Below are 21,364 nucleotides of genomic sequence, written 5' to 3' on the forward strand. Positions count from 1 at the left end.
CAATTCTACCAACATGGACGCTCCATCACACACACTCAAATAAAGTTCCATAGTTCGTAGTAGTTAGTTTCAATAGTTCTTTTTATAGAAACATGACAGAGCATTTCTGTATCTCCGAACAGTGCAATCCACTACTTTCCTCCATAAAGCTAAACATTGGAATTAAGAGATTATCATGAATTATCAACAGCACTCTAAACACTCACTGACTATGTGGATTTCATAATATGTGACATGAAAGCATGGTTAGGTTGGTCACAGTAAGCGACTAATATCAATGTTTACCGTACACAGACAGTACAGACAACAGGAGTAGTGCGAGACATCGACACAACCTACAGTATGCAGACACTTAAGGATTTTTTTTTGGTAAAAGGTTCGTGTTAACCGTTATATGAAGTCACTTTCAGCTCAATCAACCTAAAATGAACGACAGAGCATTCACACTGAGTTACAGAAGGATTCATGAGACAGTTTCTTCATGTCAAAAAACCTTTTCAACTTCTAAACACCATCAGCTGATTGAAATGAAAGTGACAACTTGTGTGTGTGTGTATGTGTCAAGCTGCAGGCTGCAGATCAGTAGCTCAGTTATCAGGCAGAAAGCATCACACCTCACAGCCGGTACACACACACAGACTACTTCCTGTCGCTCTCTAACAATAAAAACAAAAGCCTCTTGTTGGATGGATCAGATCCCGCTGCTGCCGCTGCTGCTGCGTGTTATCTGTTGGTTGCAGGTTCATCGGGATGTCAGTGTGTGTTCTGGTTGACGTCTAGCAGTCACAGGAACGACCTGCAGACAGACAGGCAGGCAGACAGACAGACAGATAGAAAGACAGACAGACAGGAAGGTGAGTTACAAACATAGAATCTAGTACTTTAAGCTGTATTTAGGTTACTTTTCTACAGAACTGAAGTTAAAGATAAATTCATCAAATTTGTGATGAGAATCAAACTGTGGTTTTACTCAGTGGGCAACCTCTGGGTCTGAGAAGTGAAGCCAATGCTGAAGTGTCTTAAACCTGCATTCTTTCTATCAGCCAGCAGGGGGCGACTCCTCTGGTTGTATAGAAGTCTATGAGAAAATGAGTCTACTTCTCTCTTGATTTATTACCTCAGTAAACATTGTAAACATGAGTTTATGGTCTCAATCGCTAGTTTCAAGTCTTCATCAATACAGCATGATGTTCATTTAGTAAATTATGGTCCCATTTAGAGTCAGATAGACCATAAAGCAGGGGATGCTTTAGGGCAGGGCTACCTTGTGATTGACAGGTTGCTACCACGTTGTCCGGTCTGAGAGTTGTCTGAGTTTTCATCTCTTACAACATTAACCCTTTCACGGTGTGTTTTCAGTTCATAAAAGTTAATTGTAACATTTTAAACACCTACAAATGTCAAATTCTATTGAATTTGTTTTGGTCAGAAGTTTTTAAGTTTACAGAAGACATCTTCAAAAAACCCTCTGTATTTAAAAGCAGAGCATATCATACTCGGGAAACCTCCAATTGGTCTCAGTAAAGATGAACGTCACTTATTTACAATACTAATTTAATAAAATGGAAAAGTTTGATTCAAGAAGGAAAAGTTATGGAAAAGAGAACTCACAAAATAAGAAATATGGTGTTTTTCCATATGGGTCTTTATCTACATCACAGCTGGTAAAACCACACCAGTAGCATCCGACACCATCAGCGTCATCAGGGATTAAACTGGCTTCACTACAAATAAATGGCAGCTAAATCTGCATTTTTCAAACTCAAAAGGGCATCTTGTATACGGCTGCACCACGACATAAAAGAAGAGTAGTGGTGGCCTCACACCACTCTTCCTCCCCCTACTTCCCTCCCTTCCTCTGCATGCCAGACACCCAGAGTCCCACCACCTGTTGGACAGCGACGTCCATCTGAGTCAAGCACTATGGGAGATTTCCATACTGTGTCAGCGTGTGTGTGTGTGTGTGTGTGTGACATGAGGCTGTTTACAGTGAAACAGATGGACAAAGTAAATATAACTTTAGACTTCAGCTGGGTGATGAAATGTGTGTGTTTTGCTACACACGTCTACATACATATGTCTACTACATATGCAGTATTGTTTTTGGGAGGGCAAAACAGCATTTATTGTAGAAGTGGGAAGATGGGTATATTTATTTAGAATAATGTAAGTGTTGTAATGTGAAAAGGAAGGTTTTAGCTGTTGTCCTTGTTGCTCTTGTCACGTCTCTGTGGTTACAGGTGATCAACTCCTCTGTTGACATTTACAGTAAACCATAACTACAAATGAAGTTTGCTTTCTGTTAATAAATATTTACGTGGTACTGAGTTAGAATTGTGTTCAATCAGCTGTTGACCACGTTTCACCTCTTGAAGTTGTCATCAACATAGTCTTGCTTGTTGGGGAGTTTTTAGATAGTGTCTCACACCTGCGACAGTTAACAAGGTAAAGAGAGGGACGCTGGTAGGTTAACAAATGTTACCTTGGTCGGAGAGCATCTGCTGAGCATTGCTTCCTGTCCTCCTTCTGCAAGGAGAAGAAAGGAGGGAGTAAGAAACAAAAAAAACATACACAATATGTACTGTTTTTACAATATTAAATGTAAATTGTTCCTAGTTAAAGGTTTACACAGCAATTACACAAATGTTTTAATGTTTAACTGTAGGGATGCACCGATACCGATACCAATATCGGGTCCGATACTGTGCTCATGTACTCGTACTCGCAAAACGGCTCCGATACAACTTTACGGCTGCGTGACGTTAACCTCTCGTCACCATCTTTCGGGTCCTATCGCACGCGCTCAAGCTCCACCTCCCCGACAGCATGTATGAGACGGGCATTAACGCGTGTGCGTTAAACTCCTTGGTCCGTGTTTCAAGATGGGTCGGGTGGGTTGCAGACATCGGCGTAAGACCCTGGCGCCTTTTAATGTACGTGGGCCGAGCCCCGCCCTGTGGGTACGACGTAGTTGGGGCGCACTGAGGACAGTCCGCCATGGTCGACAGTCTTTCCCCAGCAGGGAGAGAGGGCGCAGTGAGCACTTTGTCAACGGCCCCGGGAAGCACCTTTGCCCCGAGCCTTTCCAAGCCGACCTAGAGCCGGTGGCGGCGCACCGCCTCGTATGCGGGACTCCCCAGCCTGCCGTGTGTCGCTCACACCCTCCAGCTGGCTGTTAACGAGGGTCTTTTGACACAGAGAAGTACTCGTATCGGTACTTGGTATCGGAGAGTACCCAAATGTAAGTACTTGTACTCGGTCTGAACTCGGTGTACTCGGTGCATCCCTATTTAACTGTATGAAGGATCACCTCTTCTCCTGGTTGAACTTGCACCTGCAGTGGCCACCTGCAACAAGAGAAAAGACAAGGTGACTTTCTTCATATCTGTGTATTTGTGTGTTGTTAGAGACAGTTTATGACTCCGTATGTGTGGATAAGGGTGTGTGCATAATTTGCATCTCACTGAACAGGATGGTGATGCCAATGAGACAGAGGACAGCAGCTAGAATCAGGCCTCCAACACGCAGTCTGTGGTAGTCTACACAAACATGTCATTGGTCAGCATTTGAAAATAAATCAATATAATAATAAAATCCAAGCAAAGAAACTTACAAAGGAAATTACACAGGAAACACCTTTAACTACAAGTTACAGCAAACTGCCCTTTATGTCAATGATACAGAGCAGTTCCATTAACTTCTAAATGTGAGAATAATACATTGGAAAATAATAGATTACCAAAGGTGAATGGATCCTCTTCCACTGCTGCAGCAGAAATGAATAGATGAGTCAGATGAAAGTTGGTTTGAGCAGCAGATAAATGAGAAACATCCACATATCAAACAGTGACATAATAAAGTCAACAGTACAAAGTTAGACGACCAAACACGGTGACCTAGTTTCATTCTCTCACTGATGACATAATCAATACATTTCAACACAGAAGAGACATTACACTCAATGTATATGAAAAATGGTGGTCTTATCTCATCATTTTAAGATATAAATATAATAATAATAATAAAATAGCTATATCCTTTTTTAGGATGAAACCTAACCTATTACTCAAATATTTACTGTAGTTGGGCTGATTGAGGAGAAAAAAAGACATATTAGTGTACTTACAGTTCTGTTCTTCCGCAAACCCCATGGACACAACTGCAAGAGTTCAGAAAGAGAAAAAAACAGTGAAACACAGCTCGCGGCAACTCATTTTTGGATAATTATTATTATTAGGCATAATGAGAGTGGAAAAGAAAGGAAATGATCTCATTGCTGTAGGTTTTTTTAATATTTTATTGATAATTTTTCCAGAAAGGAAAGAGACAAAACATTGAAGTGGTTAACAAACCACATTACCCACCTCCTCCCAACACACGTAGGTTTCTATGGTCATCCGTAAATACAATTACACTGCGTTCTTAAAAGAATATAAAGACAAAGGTTTGACTGAAAATAAAAGTAATTGAGCTGTCATGTGGGTCCCCTCAGTGAGGCATCTCATTTGGTTTATGAGGGATAATGAGTGGAAAAGAAAGAATAATGATCCCATTGCTGTTGGTTTATTTGGAAAATACTGATTCATGTGGTCCAAACACTTAAAATACTCCAAATAGTTTCACTCATATTGGTTTTGTGTGCTTAATATTGAGGTAGTTTTCTATTTTGGATACTTTTGAGGAAAGACATGCCTGTAATTTAGAATCGTTGACAAATGAAACTGTGTCAATGAATAAAAGATTTCTTACAAAGCTCTTAGATCTTTGCTGCGTTTATCAGAAATCCAGATCTGTTTAAAAATGTTACATCAAAATCTGCCTGTTTTATCTCTCTTCCTCCTCATCCATCACATCGTTTCTCTCTTCTACAACACCTGAAGGAGCCGTGGATGTTGTCCCCCCCGTCACCTTTTCAGGACTGTTAATTGTGGAACGCTTCATTTACCTACAGTGTTAGGGGATTTGCTTTCTCACAGTCTATTTCTATAGGACGCATAATGACGTCAGAGTGAAGGAGTCAACCAGACAGCCAGTGACAAGATGATCTCTCTAACCACTCATCCACTCGGCTGCTTTTTGTCTCGCCTCAGACATGTCACATAGTGTCACAAAGATATAAATACTTGTGCAATGTGCTGATGGAAGACAGACCTGCAGGCAGAATGTCCTCTGTAAAGAGGAAGTGGAGCCAAAAAGGTCACGAGTACTTCGAGATGTAACATTAATGTGTTTAGTGTGAGGTGGCTCTCTTTCTTTCAAAGGTCTTTTTATTAATTGTCAACAATCAATAGAACAGTCACTATACAGGGAAAGTTCATTTTTTCTTTTTCTGAACAACACTCACCCGTGACACAACACATCAATCAATCACACCTGACAACAACATACACATACACAGCCACAGCTGGCCACAAAACACATAACTGATTCTCAATCATGGATACATGAATTTCAAATTGTAGAAAATAATACAAAAATAAATAATAATAAACAAATTAAAAATAATAATAATAATAAATATGTACAGTAGATATATAATAATAATAATAATAATAATAATAATAATAATAATAATAATAATAATAATAATAATAATGAATAAATAAATAAAGAGGTGTCTCTCTGGTTGATTAAAACTAAAATAAATTAGAGCTGCAACAATTAATCAATTAGTTGCCAATTATCAAATTAATCAGCAACTATTTTGATAATCGATTAATCGGTTTGAGTAATTTTTTAAGAAAAAACAAGTCTAAATTCTCTGATTGCAGCTTCTTAAATGTGAATATTTTCTGGTTTCTTTCCTCCTTTGTGACAGTAAACTGAATATCTTTGAGTTGAGAACAAAACAAGACATTTGAGGACATCTTGGGCTTTGGGAAACACTGATCGACAGTTTTAACTATTTTCTGAGATTTTATAGACCAAACAATTAATCTATTAATCGTGAATATAATGGACAGATTAATCAACAACGAATATAATCGTTAGTTGCAGCCATAAATCAAATTGATTTACTTTCTGACTTTCATAAAGAGGAAGTTAGTGATTTAATGAAGGAGTTCTTAAAGACAAACTGTGATTAAATGAAAAAACTTTAAAGAAACTCACGTGTCATCAACACCAAAGCACCGATCTTTGACATCTTCACGCTTGAGGCTGTTGACCTGCAGAGATAAAACCAAACACTGACATCAACAACAATATTAACAACAACTAAGAATGTAATTAGATTGATGTATGTACAGTATGCAGCTTTACATTCTAAGTTAGTCCCTTACAGTTTATTCAAGTATGTTATTAGTATACTTCTTTTCAAACTTAAAATAAGAGCGTATGCTTTCAGATTACTTTTTATGTACTTATCAGAGATGAACTTAAATAATTATGCTTAAATATCCTTGTATCATACCGACAAGTATACAGAAAAGTCCAAGTATACTTGGCTTATACTGAAAAGTATACAGAAAAGTGTAAATATATTTGGTAAGTACTATAAGTTAACTTACAAGCATACAGTAATTACAGTAAAAACTACTAAACCAGTAGTTTACTGAGATTATTCTTTAAAGTGTACTTTCATAAACTAAAAAAGTGGGCTACAACTATATAACTAGTAATAAAATAACAGTATACCTATAAGTTCACTTGTAGTGTAGATCATATTATAGTTGGATCTAAACTAGTTGTGTACTCAAAGTTTACTACTCTTACATTTAAAGTATACTTAATAGTATACTTTTATAAACTAAAAAGTAGGGCCAATTTAGTCCCAAGAAGTATTGAAGTAGTACACTTACAAGTATACTACTAGTATATTTATATTAGTATACTTATTACACAAAGGTAAGTATACTTGGGATTATACTTGAACTATACTTAAGTTTACATCATAAAATAAACTTTTTGTAAGGGGTTCCAGAGCAGTGATAAAGATATTAAAACTTGTATTAATTAAAAATCTGTACTTTTGAGTTATGCTCGCAGGTCGATTGAAAACATGAACTACTAACTGCGGTGCATTGACTGGCCATTAGAACCAGGCTCTAGTTGAATCAACGTGGGGTAAATAACATTATCTCCAGTCCCCATGGCACAAATAATCACATTTTAAATGTGTGTGTGCGTGTTAGATGTTAGAAAGCTGATTACAGAACTCCAAACTGGCTCTCACCGGCCAACAGAGTCAACAGAGACCTGACGCAACATGTAGCCTCTCTGTGTTGTCTGAGGGGCACTAAAAGGACTTAAACACACAGAAAACAGAAAGCCATCACACCGCTCCATCTGAAGCACACACAAAGAAATCTGATCAAATTTGGCCGACACAAAGTGGTCTCTCCCGCTCTCTTTCACACTCAGACACACTCAGAAACTCAATCTGATGTTGATGGCTACAAAGTGCTCCAATGGAGCCTCAACAGGAGGACTGAACCATTCTGCATAATGCATTACTCCCATGCGAAAGCTCCAATCTTCTTTTTTCTTGTTTCAATGTTATCTTTCAATTCACTACAGGCTTATTCTACCATATATACAGTACACTACTGCATTTATGCATCCATGTACATGTAGTCACCTGCTGCAACTGTCCACATTTTTCTTCTTTCAAACTTTCACTTGAACAAATCAATGAGAATAATATTAAAGTGCACTCTCCCTGCCGAAGCTATTCTTGTCTGTAATATCATTTTAATGTTGTTTCTGGCGTACATTAGTGTATAGATGGCTAGCTTCCAGCTTCTTTTTGAAGTACCATCATCACTCAATAGAGATATTTTTATTTTCTAATGCCTGCTAATTATTAAAAACTGACAAAAAGCTCCCTCATCTTACTTCCAGTAAGAGCTCTCTCTTGACAGTGAGGCAGACTTTACAATAATATATTACCCAAGTAAATTTCCTGACAATTACATCCCACGCACTGTCTACTGAGCGGCTCTGTGTCCACGCAGCAGAGGTAACATGATGTACTGGGTGGAGACACACCTTAAACAACACAGCAGGGATTTTCCACTCGCTGCACTTTTTCCGTTCAGAGCGCTCCGTACGTAGTGAAGAGCAAACACACCTGAGCTCATTTAAAACTGGCATTCACACACAATCAAGTGAGAGGGAAAACTTGCACAAACACACACAAATGCGTGCATAAAAATACATCATCTGGATGACATCAAATTCAAATTGGGCTGAGTCAAATTAGTTGGTCTGAATTCCTGCTGACGCTACAGCTCAGCCTGTGCAGCAGCATGATCTGTATGTCCTCTTAGTTTGCTCGAATGTGAGCTTTATGACAGATTTTTGGGGGGAAATTGGAAACTTTTTCTAATTTTTTATCTAAAGTTTTTTCTATTTGAGAAGGGCAGAACTCACAAGAGAAAATAGTGTTGTAGGTTAAAAGCATTTTGACCTCTACTAGTGCTATGGAGTTTTTTTTATGACTGGGTCCCCGTTTGTTTGTGTCATTCAAAAGATGCACATGTACACGATAAACAGTCCAGCCAATAGAGTAGTGCAGGTATGACGTATTTGTGTAGGCCAACCAGGAGGTTAGCATCGCACGACAAAAAGCCAATGGGATTTTGTACAAACGCAAAAGTCTGTCACTGAGTGATGAAGTTACACGATTGGTCGGCCGAGTGTTGGAGTTTGAAAAGGCGGGAACAGTCCTTTTTTGCAAATGAGCCCGTCCAGCGTGACGCGTCCGGCTCACAAAACTTGGACTAAGCTGTGAAACTAGGCGATCTAGTTCTGAAGTGAAACCAGATTCTGCAGTGACATCATCCCATATCTCTCGCTTAAAATGTTTTCAGAAGTTGATTTTGGTGATTTGTTTAGATGGAATAACAGAAAGTTTACAAAGTTTTATGAGCAGGCTGCCAAGTTGTTTCCTGTTTGAAATGTCAAGCAGAAAATCAGGAACCAATCAGGTACATTTGGGTGGTGCCAGTTGAGTGGAGCAGCGCGTCCCCTAGTGTCCTCACCGGACCTGGTGGACATGTACCGCTGCATTTAACATGATAGACATGACCACTGACGATTTGCATAACAGTTTAGCCACAAATTCACAGACTGACCGTCCAGCCAGAGTCTTGTTCTGTTGGCTTTTAGATTATTGCAGAAAATAAGTTCTGAGGCAAACAAACGTTTATGATACATATGCGTTTTTATTCAGCAAAATAATGTCCACAAAAGTACACCACTTTTATGATTTTTGAAGTGTGAATGCAATCGCCAGCAGTAAAAAGCTAACGTACTACACCACGGTCACATGAACGCGAGTATACACAACGAGGCTGTAAAGGAGGACGAGTCGGTGTGATGACGTTTAGTCGTCTCATTTAGCCACTTGTTAGCAACCGCCTTTTTTAAGACACGTAAAAGCTTCAAAATTCACACGCGGGATATTTACTGAGGTATTTTATGTCGTAGAACAAAACGTTAAAATCTCTTCAGCTTGTGTTAACCACAGACCTGATTTCAGGCTCTAACTAAAAACCCATTCAAAAAACACACTGACTTTGAGATGAGGGGACCAGAGGTGCTAAAATCCTGACTCATTTCCAGGTTTTAGGACTCATTCCTGCTCCACTCTATGGTTTCACACTATTCCACTGATCTACAGGTGGTAATAATGAGCCAAGACACACACCAATGTGCCACCAAAGGCAGTGAAGAGAAAGACTGTTAGCAAGTAAACATGGATGTAAACAGCTCTTCAGTAAAATTGTCTTTGCAAATGTTTTATGAGGAAGGAAGTGCATTCAACAGGTTTGTCAGACCTCAAGGATACACACGGCGTTTTGGTGAATGACACAGACTTAAACATAACTTTTGCTCCATAAGGCACCTTTAAGCTCTACGGATCAGACTGACATCTCTCAGGATGGAACCTAAAAGATGTGACAGTACAGATTCAGCTCCTAAGCTGTAGTTTAGTTTCTGTACAGACACACATACAACCGTGACCTTTGAGTCCCAATAAAGGAGAATGATAGTAAAACAATGTGTCCCGCTGCTCTGCTGTTGGTATAAAGGGAGAAAGAGGAGAGCAGGATGAGTGCACCTCTCCTGGTGCCTCTCCACAGCAACCCAAAGCGAGGGAGGGGGAATGTGGATGGACGGGAAATAAGCCAACAACCACTAGAGAACGGTTTACCTCAGGAGAGAGCCACACAGAGAGAGAGGAGGAATAGACGTAGGGCAGAGACAGAAACAGGAGAGAGGAGGACGGGGCCACAGAAGAAGACACTGAGGGGGAGACTATTGGAAAGGGGGAGGCAGAAGAGTGAGAAAAGTGAAGAGAGACAAAGGGATAGGGTGAGGAACAGAAAGCAGGGGAGTATGAAATAGGTGGCGCCTCCTTGTTCCTGTTTGAAGATCGAGTTCTAAAACAAATGTTAGTGTAAGGTGGAGCCAGGAGGGGAGTGCTGGAGGTGTGTGTTCACATCATTATGTTTATGGCTAGTTAGGAAGTCTGGTGGATAAGTATGGTGTATGGTGTACTATATAACACATAGAGTGCATTCAATATCTAATGTCAGTGGATTAGGCCTGCCACTAACTATTTTTCTTTGTTGATTAATCTGCAGATTATTTTTGTGATGATTGACAATTTTTTTTTTTTTCTGTAAAATGTGAGAAAGCAGTGAACTAGAATCATGGCCTCGTGGTTGTATTCCTCCACCAACCAGACAAGTAGCAGTTTACATCCATGTCCGTTCAAAATGTCATCTCTTCATCATTTTATCCTGTTAGATGTTTGTGTGAAATTCTCATGAATTATTGAGTTATGGCCAAAAACGTGTTTTGTGAGGTCACAGTGACTTTGACCTTTGAGCACCAAAATCTAATCAGTTCATCCTTGAGTTCAAGTGGACGTTTGTGCCAAATTTGAAGAAAAAGTTTCCTCCAGGCAAAAGAATGGACCGGACATATGTACGGATGAACAGACGGACAACCCGAAAACATAATGCCTCCAGCCACGGCTGCTGCCGGTGAAGAGGCATAAAAATGCAGATCACAATTTCCCACAGCTGCACGGTAACATTCACATTGCTGGTTTTGTCCAACTAACAGTCCAAAACTCAAAGATATTCAGTACACTATCATATACGACAAAGAAAAGGAGGAAATCCTCACACTGGGGAGGCTGGAAACAGCAGATTTGAGGCATTTTTGCTTCCAAAAGTGGCTTAAATAATGAATAGAATTAATATACTATCAAAATAATTGCAGATAAATGTGCTGTCAATCGATTAATTGAATAATCAACTAATAGTTTCAGATCTACTGTAGTCCCTGTGGAGCCACTTCTCTCTGCCTAGCACGGATAAAGAGTTTTCTGTTCTGGCTCTGTCATCCTACTCTGCCTGTCTCCGACTGTCCCTCGCTTTTTGTTTTCAGCTCTCTTTCTCTTCCTGTCTTTAGGACAGTTTTTTTTACTTTTTGTTGTCTCTACACCCTCTGCATCTTTCATTCTGTCTTCTCTCTCTCTTTCTAATACTCCTTTCCACTTTCCTTTAGAAGCTTTAAGAAGCCTGTTTGTTTGAAGCCACTGTTTCACACTACTCTTCTGCCTTTGTTGAGCTGCTGTGTCCTTTCCAATCTCCTCCAAACCTCTCCTCTACTACTTCCCTCCTCTGACACACCTCTGCATGTCCTCGCTCCTTCACCCATCCCCTCTCGTCTCCCTTTTGTTAGGTCTTTTCCACTCATTTATCCCTTCCCTTACAAACTCCCCTGGAGCACAGGCTTTCTAGGCTCTACGCCCGTCTCACGCTCATACACTATCATCTTCTCTTCTCTTCCTCTCTTATCCAACAGTAAAGTTACACAATAAGCTGCAGGGCCGTCAAAGGAGCTCCAACTCTTAAATTTAGCCATGTATCAGTCACTCATTCAGTCAGGATCCCACCCACTACTTATAGTACTTACCAAGATTAAATATTGATATTATATAGTGTCTATTTCTTCTCTATTAAGTAGTTCCTATGAAAATGTCTCACACAGATCTGTTGATCATCAGGGATGAAAAGCTGCTATTGGATTTCTTTTAATGCTGTGAGCACCACAAATGAAAATCTATATCTATTTAGCTCTGTTGTAGCGGGGTGGAGGCCGAAATATCTGAGACACTTAGTTCAGATCTGGTCACATAAGACAAAAAACTATCTGCATGGCTTGATGACAAATGGACAACCAAAATTCTTAAAGGTGCTAAATGGGAGATTGGGAGCATTTCTACCTCCTCTGCACAGCTCTCAACGTGGCGACAGCTGAGCTAGCGGCTTGTAGCTAACGATGCAGACAACTGCAATAGTGCCGACAACCGCCGTATGAGAGCAATGCAGAGCGGCATGCACGGCCGGCCCGGCAATAGTTGTTTGCTGCTATATTAACGCTCTGGATGTCGTATAGAGAACCTTTAAGTCCTGCATTTAGCAGGACAAAAAGTACTGACTATAAGGAAAATATTAGAGCTGTCAAAGTTGACGCGATAATAACACGTCGATGCAAATTCATTCTAATGCCACTAATTTCTTTAACGCATTAATGCAATCGATGTTTCGGAGGTGGTAGCGGGCTCAGTTTTAAAGCTAGATTGAAGATACCTGATGAATCCGTCGGTACCAACCATGTCATACTAGCTTGTCGCAAAGGAGGTTAAATAACGCTCCAAAGTTACGCTAAATTTTGGTGGAGAACGGAAGAGAAAAGTCAGCCCTGCAGTAGCACTGCCGCGGTTACTTGTCATGAGGTAGCGTTGTTGAGTTGAGGTCCTCTCTCCGCTCTGTGTCTGTGAAGTAGTTACGTTGCGGCGGTGCTCGTGCATGTGTGTGTGTGTAGGGAGGGGGGGGGGGGGGGGGGGGGGGGGGGGGAGAGCCCCAAGGGGAGGGGGGCGGGGTTAGACGGAGCTCCTGAGGCGATGCTACTTTCACATTATGCTAGCTTTACAACATCGTCCACCCTATCTTTAATGCTACTTTATCCCAAAAACCAGAGATTCAATTTGTGCTTCCACTATTTTGTGTGTGCACATGACTCTGTGTGTTACGGGATGTGACGTGCACAGCATGTATGTGTCCCTGTTTCTATTTTCCAACATCCCCCCTCCCCCCCCCGCCCCCCAACTGTTTGAAGGCTGGACACCGGAGTCTGTGTGTTCCTGTACTGCGCTACAAAGACAGCTGCCTATTCTCAGTGGTATGTTTTATTCCTAAATTAGCAGCACTGGATTCCAACACATCTTTTATGAGGCACACGTACACACACACACACTGTGGTCTAGAGACACACTGAACAGTGTGAACCTGCTGTGAAATCTGTGATGAATAATTAGCTTTTATCTCAGCTGAGACACAGTTGAATTTAGCTCAACTCATTCCTTCCTTTACTTTACTAATAAATGACATGATGACATGACGACAGGACGTGATGTTTCTCTGGAACTGAATGTCTGGAAATGTTGACTGATGAAGCACGTGACCTCAGATTTAATCATTACAAAGTAGACTTATTTGTAGATGATCACAGCTAACAGCTACAGACCAAAGAAAGTAAAGTAACTAAGCACATTTACTCAAGTACTGTACTTAAGTATAATTTCTATTTCATGCTACTTTATGCTTCTACTCCCCTACATCTCAGAGGGAACTATTGTACTTTTTTAAAACTACATTTATCTGACAGCTTCAGTTAATGAAGATCGAGGTTTTACACGCTCAGTTTATAAAATATGAATAATTACAGATTAGTTGTTAGAGATTAAACCACCCTACAGTATTAAAAGTAGTTAAAATTATCTTCATTTTGACCAGCTAAAACATAAAATGCTGTCAGTCAGTAATAGTACATAATAATATTTCAAAAGTTTCACACTGACAGGAGTCATTCTACTTTTACTTTTCATACGTTAAATACATTTTGCTGCTATACTTCTACTTAAGTAAGATTTTGATTGCAAGACTTGTAGTGGAGTAATTTTATTCTGAGTTGCTGCTACTTTTACTTAAGTAAAAGCTCCGAGTACTTCCTCCACTACTGGTTTAGATCACTAAAAGTGCAACTTGTGTTTTATGTAATGTGGAAAAATAAGCAAGAGAGATAGAAAGGAAGAAACAGAGGGTGGTGGAGGTGGAGTCAGTTCACTGATGAAGAAGGGAAAGAGAGAAAGAGGAAGAAAAAAGGAAAGTACAAAGAAGATATCGAGGTGGTTAGAGTGAGCGAGAGAGTGAGAGGAGGAGGAGGAGGAGGAGGAGGAGGAAGAATTGAAGCCTGTGGGAATGAGAGAGAGGGAGGCAGGAAAATGAGTGCGGTTGGGAAAGAGAGGGAACGAGGAGGGACACAAAGAGACAGACGGAGGTTAAGAGGGAGTGGAGCATACTAGAGCCATGAGTCACACATGGTAACCACAAAGCTCGCAGTCAGCGGCTCAGACTTCGACCATCGTTTCATCCATAAAACTATTAATCTTACACTTACTGACTAGTAACTTCTCTATTAAACTTTGTAGAAGCCCTGAATCATCTGTTGTGCTTCCAATATTTGAATAACACTGTGAGACACACATGCGTACAGTTTTGTATTAGACACTTATAACTATGAAGTGCAAATAAAAATATATGGATAACAACTACCACGATACTTGGGTGCCGATTCAATATGTATTGAGATTTTTAAGTATTGTGATTCAATATTCTGATTTATTGTGATTTTTGTTAACTTTTTTAACACTACACCATGGGAAAAAGTTGAATCATACACTTCTAGGGACTTTTACTTTGGAAATATCTAAATTAATACAATAAAATGTTTGATTTTCAGCACATTATGTAGTCAGAGATGTCCTGAAGTCAAATATATCAGTCATTGTCAGGAATTATTATTATTTTTTTTTCCAGCAACACAAAAATCAAAGAATAAAGACATTTCCCTCACAGATTAGTGGTATTTTTTTTAATTTATAGGGACTAGAAATGTTTTATACTTATGGTGAATATAATCCTATCAATCTTATTTCCATAGATGTATTTTGTATATACAGTTCCCTTTGTTAACACCTTGTCAACACAGTAATAATACCTCCGTTAACTTCGCCAAGTCCATCGCTAGCTCTCCCGTCAGCTCCGTTCTCTTTAATACATCCATGGTCAGCTCCGTAAGAATGCATTTAACATAAATGTCAGTGTCTGGGTGCTCTACAGTTGTAGCGTCGGCTCATTTGACCACGGAGATGAGAGCGACGGATGGCTCGCCGACACGTTACCTCGATGCGATAACGTTTCCTGTCCGTGACAGAGTTAGCATGCAGCTCTGGCGGTGATGTCGAGCTCTGCTTTTCCTGTCAATGTGTGAAACCCAAAGTGTTTCCATCCTTTACTGGATATGTAGTGTTTACCACGCTGGATTTAACATGTGAGGGTGCAGGTCGTATCCACGCTGACCCTCCAACGTTTTATACCTCCTGCGGTTTGTTTTGGTTGACGGATACGGAGCGGATATGACGTCATGTTACTCAGACTACAACAATAAAAGCGGTAACTTCTTCTACCTCCACAGACTCAAATGAAGCAAATATATCGATTCTAGCATTAAAAAAATCTATTTCAAAATCGGAAAAAATCGTGATACATAGGTGAATCGATTTTTTTCCCACCCCTCATAAGCTGTGTCTCTGCTGAGCTGTAAATTAAAGCTTTGTGGCTACACAGGGAATGCACTGAAGGTCACAGTCACAGTAAAATCAATGTCTTCTTGTTGAGGTTTCTAAATTTGTGTTCAAAGTGATGTGAGGAAAGGTGAGGAGGAAAGTGTGCCTCGCCTAAGAACGCTCTCCCCTCCAACTGTTTTCCCTCACTTGCTCTCGTTTTCTTTTTTTAGGAATCGTGGTCATGTGAGGAGGCGAGGTGAGGACTGTGAGCTAAGTCGGTTTCATCTGAGAGAGGAAAGACAACTCTGTCTGTCGCCACCTTTGTTTCACCCTCCCTCCATCTCCGTCTCTCACCCTGTAACCCTTTACTCTCCATGAATAACTGTGCTCATATAAGTAGAACTAAGGTGCATTTAAATCTGTCAAAATACAGTAGACATTCTGCAGTTAGACAGGTGTGACTGTATCTTTCCCTCTCTGTGCATTTGTTAGATAAAACAATGTTGGAGTACTTAAATATCCCAAAATACATTTGGTACTGTAGTTATATAAATTCTTAAGAAAACTCTGAAATCAAATCTGTTTGTTGCTAAGCAATCATATTCATGCGTGGCAAAATATTGATTTGTTTTGGCAGAAATCTCAGTAGTCCACACAAATGACCTGCCATTTATATGAATATATAATGCCATGCATGCAAAGAAGACTAAAAATGCATCACACTTTCCCTCAAGATCGGTTTAGATCTACTTCAGTTACCAAACTTTCACAAACAGCCACAGAAGGGACATCCATTTGTTGCAGGACAGACAGATAGCATGCCATATAGTATATTAGCTTTACAGCATGTCTATGATCATCACCACATGCTCAAAACATATTAGATGTTACTACTGCAATGCATTCTGGTCTATATGGTCACTCTGTGCCTCTTGTGCAACTGATTTCTCCCTGTATAAAGGTCTGTTTACCTGAGACTTCTTGTTTACCCGTGCACAGTCTGTATCTGTAACCATGGGTCACAGACACACATAGATATGTGAAACAAAACAACAACCCTACAGCTGTTTCAACTGTTTATGCATCTCTATCCTTTATTGGTCAGTTAACTGCTCACACACCTTCATAAAGAGTGTCAGAATGATGTAGAAACCGGCATTACATTGGTGCTTAATATTAGTTGATAACAAAATTTGTAAAACATGAACAAATATATACAGAGAATGAAGAACGGCGAGGTGGAGAGGAAGAACATATTTCAAGTTAAACAAGTTGATTTTTCCTGGGTTAATAAACTCTATTTACATCGTTTTTGTGGCAACACGCCAACATTCTTGCAGGTTACAGCTCCTAAAATGTTAATGATTTTTTCCTACCATTGTAACTTTTGAAGCTTTTGACTGTAAGTAACCTAAAAAAAAATGATTTATTCAATAAATAATCAATATTTAGCAGTCCTTTCTTCCATAGAGTTCAACATTGTACAGCACAATTTGACATGTCCTGTATCTGTCCTTGTCCCAATCTGTCCTGGTGCCACATTGAAGCTAAACTGTTATCACTACTGTTCTTATCAGCTGGCCTTTTCACACACACACACATACACATACACACACACACACACACACACATGCACACACCAGCTGACCATATGTGTTCACTAAAGCATGTAACAATATGACAATATTGAAAAATTCCACAGCAGGAAGTCTTCACTGGGAGCCTAATGTGTGCTTGAGGAGTAAAATGTCTCAAACTGTTAATTCATGAGTTGAATAATTTAGCATGTGACTGTCTAAAATATCATCTATTTAATGCTATTTATTTTAAACACCTGAAAGAGGTCATGGCTAGCATCAACTATAAACACTAAGGGTGGGAAATGAATATATATTTTTTAAGACATTTATTTTAAATGCATTCAAACGGCCCCGATGGAGCTGTATATATAAAGAGAATGGAGCTGACGGGAGAACTAGCGAAGGCTTTACGAAAATATACACGCGTGACTACGTCCGGTTTTCAAAATAAGATGTTAACAAAGGTAACTGTATATACAAAATACATATTTGTAAATAAGACTGATTAGTGTATATTCACCAGAAGTATAAAACATGACATGTAGCTTACAAATTAAAAGAAAATACCACTAATTTGTGAGGGAAATGTCTTTTTTCATTGATTTTTGGGTGGCTGGAAAGAAATTAAATAAATAATGCCTGACAATGACTGATATATTTGACTTCAGGTCATCTGACATGCTTAAAATCAAACATATTTACTCTATTAATTTAGATATTATCCAAAGTAAGGTGTATGATTCAACTTTTCCCGTGGTCTAGTGTTAGAAAAGTTGACAAAAATCTTATTTATTACACAGCTTTGTTGAATACCCGATTCTGATTGGTTAATCACGGCGTTCCACGGTGTGTTATTTCTTTATAGCAGACCGTTGCTATGTGTAACAGACCGTTGCTATGGGCGTAGCTCTGATGTCAGACTCTGGCGGAGCGTTTTTGTGTCAAATTGTTGATTTCTTCAGTAAGTAGCCGTGTAATAAACGGGATAATGTACAGCTAGCGCGTCCTTGTTGTGTTAGAATCCCCTTCAGGGCGATGAGAGACCCCTCCGCTCCCGTTTCTTTCACAACAATGACCAGCTCGCTGTACATTATCCCTTACTTAATAACTTTTGGAACCTCACAGTGAGTTTAGAAAATAAGAGCAACTTTCAATTCGAGTAAAAATAACAGGGCTGTCAAAGTTTGTTTTAATGCCACTTATTTCTTTAACGCATTAAAGCCATCGATCTTTCGGAGGTTGTAGCGGGCTAGAGTGCTAGAGTGAAGATACTGGTATCATATGAAACTATAAACCTGATGAATCCATCAATCCCCTTGACCTCTGACCTCAAGATACATGAATGAAAATGGGTTCTGTGGGTACCCACCAAGCCCCCAGGAAGAGCGCCGGTTGTCAATCCCGACTTTCGTAGCGGTCAAACGGTGGTACTGCAACTGCCGTGTCCGTCACGTGATGCATTGGGCCCAAAAATACTTTCCCCATAGACTTACATTGGGAAAGAAAAGGCTGTAACTCAGCGGATACATTTTTTTTTAGTACGAACACTCTAATAGCCCTTATTTAAAAAATGTAGTTTTTAAAGTTGTAAAACGCACTAATTGCTAAATCCAGAGTTATCTCCGTTCATGTGAGTGAGACCCATACCTGTATTTACTCTCTGCCTGAAATGCTCCGTTTTAGCGCATTTCAACGGAATTGCGTTGATAGGCAATAGCTTGAGTCCATGTTTACTTCCTGTCAGTTGATGTAATTCACACCCACTGCAGCAGAAAATAAAACTGGGACACATTTAGAATGCTTACGTTTAAAACTGTGAAATGGTCTAAATATTGTAGATTTGTGACTAGGGATGTCAATAATTAACCGTTTAACCGTTAACCGACATTAAGCATTTTAACCGATTAGCGCCATTGGTTAAAAGAAATGTTAATAATTAATTAAAAAACTGAGCGCCTCAAAGGAGCGGCTCGTCACTTTAAGGAGAAGCTGGTCCACCTTAACAGCCCACCTTAAGAGGCGGAGCCGGAGTTGCAGGATACAGGAACTTGGCTCCGGTCTCTGGCTCGCTTGAGCAGAGGAGTTGTAGTTTCGTAGCATTTATTCACCGACAAATAAACTGTACACACACTGCTACACCTACGATCACAGCTAGAATGCCACCAACAACCTCACACTCACCACCAACACACACACACAGTCTGTTGGAAACTCGAAGCCTCCGGCAATGCTACAGCTGCTAAAGTAGCACAAATACACACACTGTTTGTTGGGCACTCGCTAAAGTTAACTAAACTAAATGTGCGGTGGAGACTTTTACTGGGAAAGTGGCCGCATGTCTGCGACACTACACGCAGCATCGTAGCTGCTAAGTTAACGCTCCCGGATGGTGAACTGGAGACTCCCGTCAACCAATATCTCTTGTGCTCCTGCAGCTGGTACACCGCTGCATGTGAGGCACAAATCTTGTCGGTTAACGGTTAATAATCGGTTAACGAGGGTCGTTATCGGTTAAGAACATTTTTCAAAATGAGCATCCCTATTTGTGACATCACAAATGGACAAAAATCCTGACAGCTTGTTTGAAAAAGCAGTTTCTGAATACGGGCTGTGGGTATTTCTCTGGGGATTGAGTGTTTTGATACTTTCACAGTATTTATACAGCACTTAAACCTACTTTATGATATAAAATACATGAAAATCGCACTATTTACAATATGGGACCTTTAATACATCCATGTTGAGTCTCCCCTTTACAGACATGCTCACTTTATGGTAATCTCATGCCGATTTGGGGCAAGACATAGTCAAGTCAGCACACTGATGCAATTCTTAAAAATCGCAATACATATCGAATCGGCACCCAATTATCGTGATATCGGGGGATAGGTGTATCGTCCCAGCCCCAAAAAACACCTACAGACAACTATTTGATTTATTTATATTATTTATTATTCTCTCATCTGGTTGGTTAAACAAGGACTAGATGTACAGACAACCTTTCTTTATGTCAAATATAGTAGTTTAAAGCCTGCAGCGTCCTTTAATAACCATATTGACATGAACAGTGTGCTCAGAGCACGTGAAGAGACACTATCCGGCCGGTACGCACGTTGGCCCCTATAGGCGCGTGCCGCTCCATTGTCCTGGTAACTGGTGGCTCGAGTCAACATGTCAGCCCGTTAACATTAATATGCTTGTTATGATATCATGTTGTATTAATACTCTTATTATGACATCATGTTGTATTCAACTGTCACATTTAAAGAATTATAGACTTTTCAAAGACGGGAAAAACAGGTTTATGTGTTTAATTCGAGCCTTTTTGAGTGTAAGGTAACTCCAGTTATTAATAAAAACAGAGATTTAACAACATGTTTAGAAGCTACAACATTAGCTTAAAGATGCTCACGAGCATGTTTGGAATGTTTTTAACTTCATAAACAAATGTCCTCAAATCAACAGTTGAAGGGAGATTATAGTCTGTGAGATATGAGTCAATAACACTTACCTCTCACACGGTGAATCTAGCAACGACAACAAAGAGGAAATCTTTCCCAGAGAACAAGAAGAAGGCGGATACGTGTGACTTTTCTGCTCTCAGTCCGCCAACACCCTGCTGCTGCTGCTGCTGCTGCCTTCAGCTCGGCTACACTCAACAGGTCGGCTGCATTCTTAGAGAAAAGGGGGGGCTGGAGTTTGAGTTTTAGTCCGTGAGTCCTGATCCCGGGTCGGTTTGTGTGGTCCAGCTGACAGCTAGAGAGAGGACCGGGCTGGAGAGGAGCGGGGCGTGGAAGCTGATCCAGAGTCAGGAGGACTGATGAGAGCCGGGAGGAGGAGGAAGAGGAGGAGGAGGAGGAGTGAAGCACTGCATGTTTGCTTGTCGAGAACGAAGATGGCGAAATGTATCGAGTTTGGGCTGATTTAACTTCCACACTGGGATAATAGTTATGGGCTATAAACCATTAGAGACATAACAAACCACGTCTGTAAAGAAGATAAATATGTATAATAACATATTATAACAATCATAGTCTTAAAGGAAACTCTAGATCAACAACTGCCCTTCTCAGTTCACAAACCTTAATAGGCTACTATATCAAAAAGTAAGCACAACTACAAGCCAAGTATT

General features: G+C 40.0%; 1 protein-coding gene across 4 annotated transcripts; it reads right to left on the reverse strand.

Moving 5' to 3' along the window:
- Nucleotides 1-63: 63 nt before the first annotated feature.
- Nucleotides 64-21,006, reverse strand: LOC119497102 (phospholemman-like). Of its 4 annotated transcripts, none has more exons than XM_037784958.1 (9): nucleotides 20,744-21,006; nucleotides 7,175-7,246; nucleotides 6,112-6,167; nucleotides 4,127-4,159; nucleotides 3,740-3,763; nucleotides 3,465-3,539; nucleotides 3,311-3,347; nucleotides 2,483-2,526; nucleotides 64-796 (listed from the first exon to the last, which is right to left on the reverse strand). In XM_037784958.1, the coding sequence occupies exons 2-9, from the start codon at nucleotides 7,207-7,209 to the stop codon at nucleotides 777-779; spliced, it is 324 nt and encodes a 107-aa protein (XP_037640886.1). In that variant the 5' UTR covers nucleotides 7,210-7,246; nucleotides 20,744-21,006; the 3' UTR covers nucleotides 64-776. The 4 variants fall into 4 exon arrangements, with proteins under 4 accessions (XP_037640886.1, XP_037640885.1, XP_037640888.1 ...); XM_037784957.1 differs by having other exon boundaries at nucleotides 3,740-3,766; nucleotides 20,744-20,986; XM_037784960.1 differs by lacking the exon at nucleotides 7,175-7,246 and having other exon boundaries at nucleotides 20,744-20,990.
- Nucleotides 21,007-21,364: the final 358 nt, after the last annotated feature.

Source organism: Sebastes umbrosus, chromosome 11 (genome assembly GCF_015220745.1).
Source record: "Sebastes umbrosus isolate fSebUmb1 chromosome 11, fSebUmb1.pri, whole genome shotgun sequence".
Lineage (NCBI taxonomy): Eukaryota > Metazoa > Chordata > Actinopteri > Perciformes > Sebastidae > Sebastes > Sebastes umbrosus.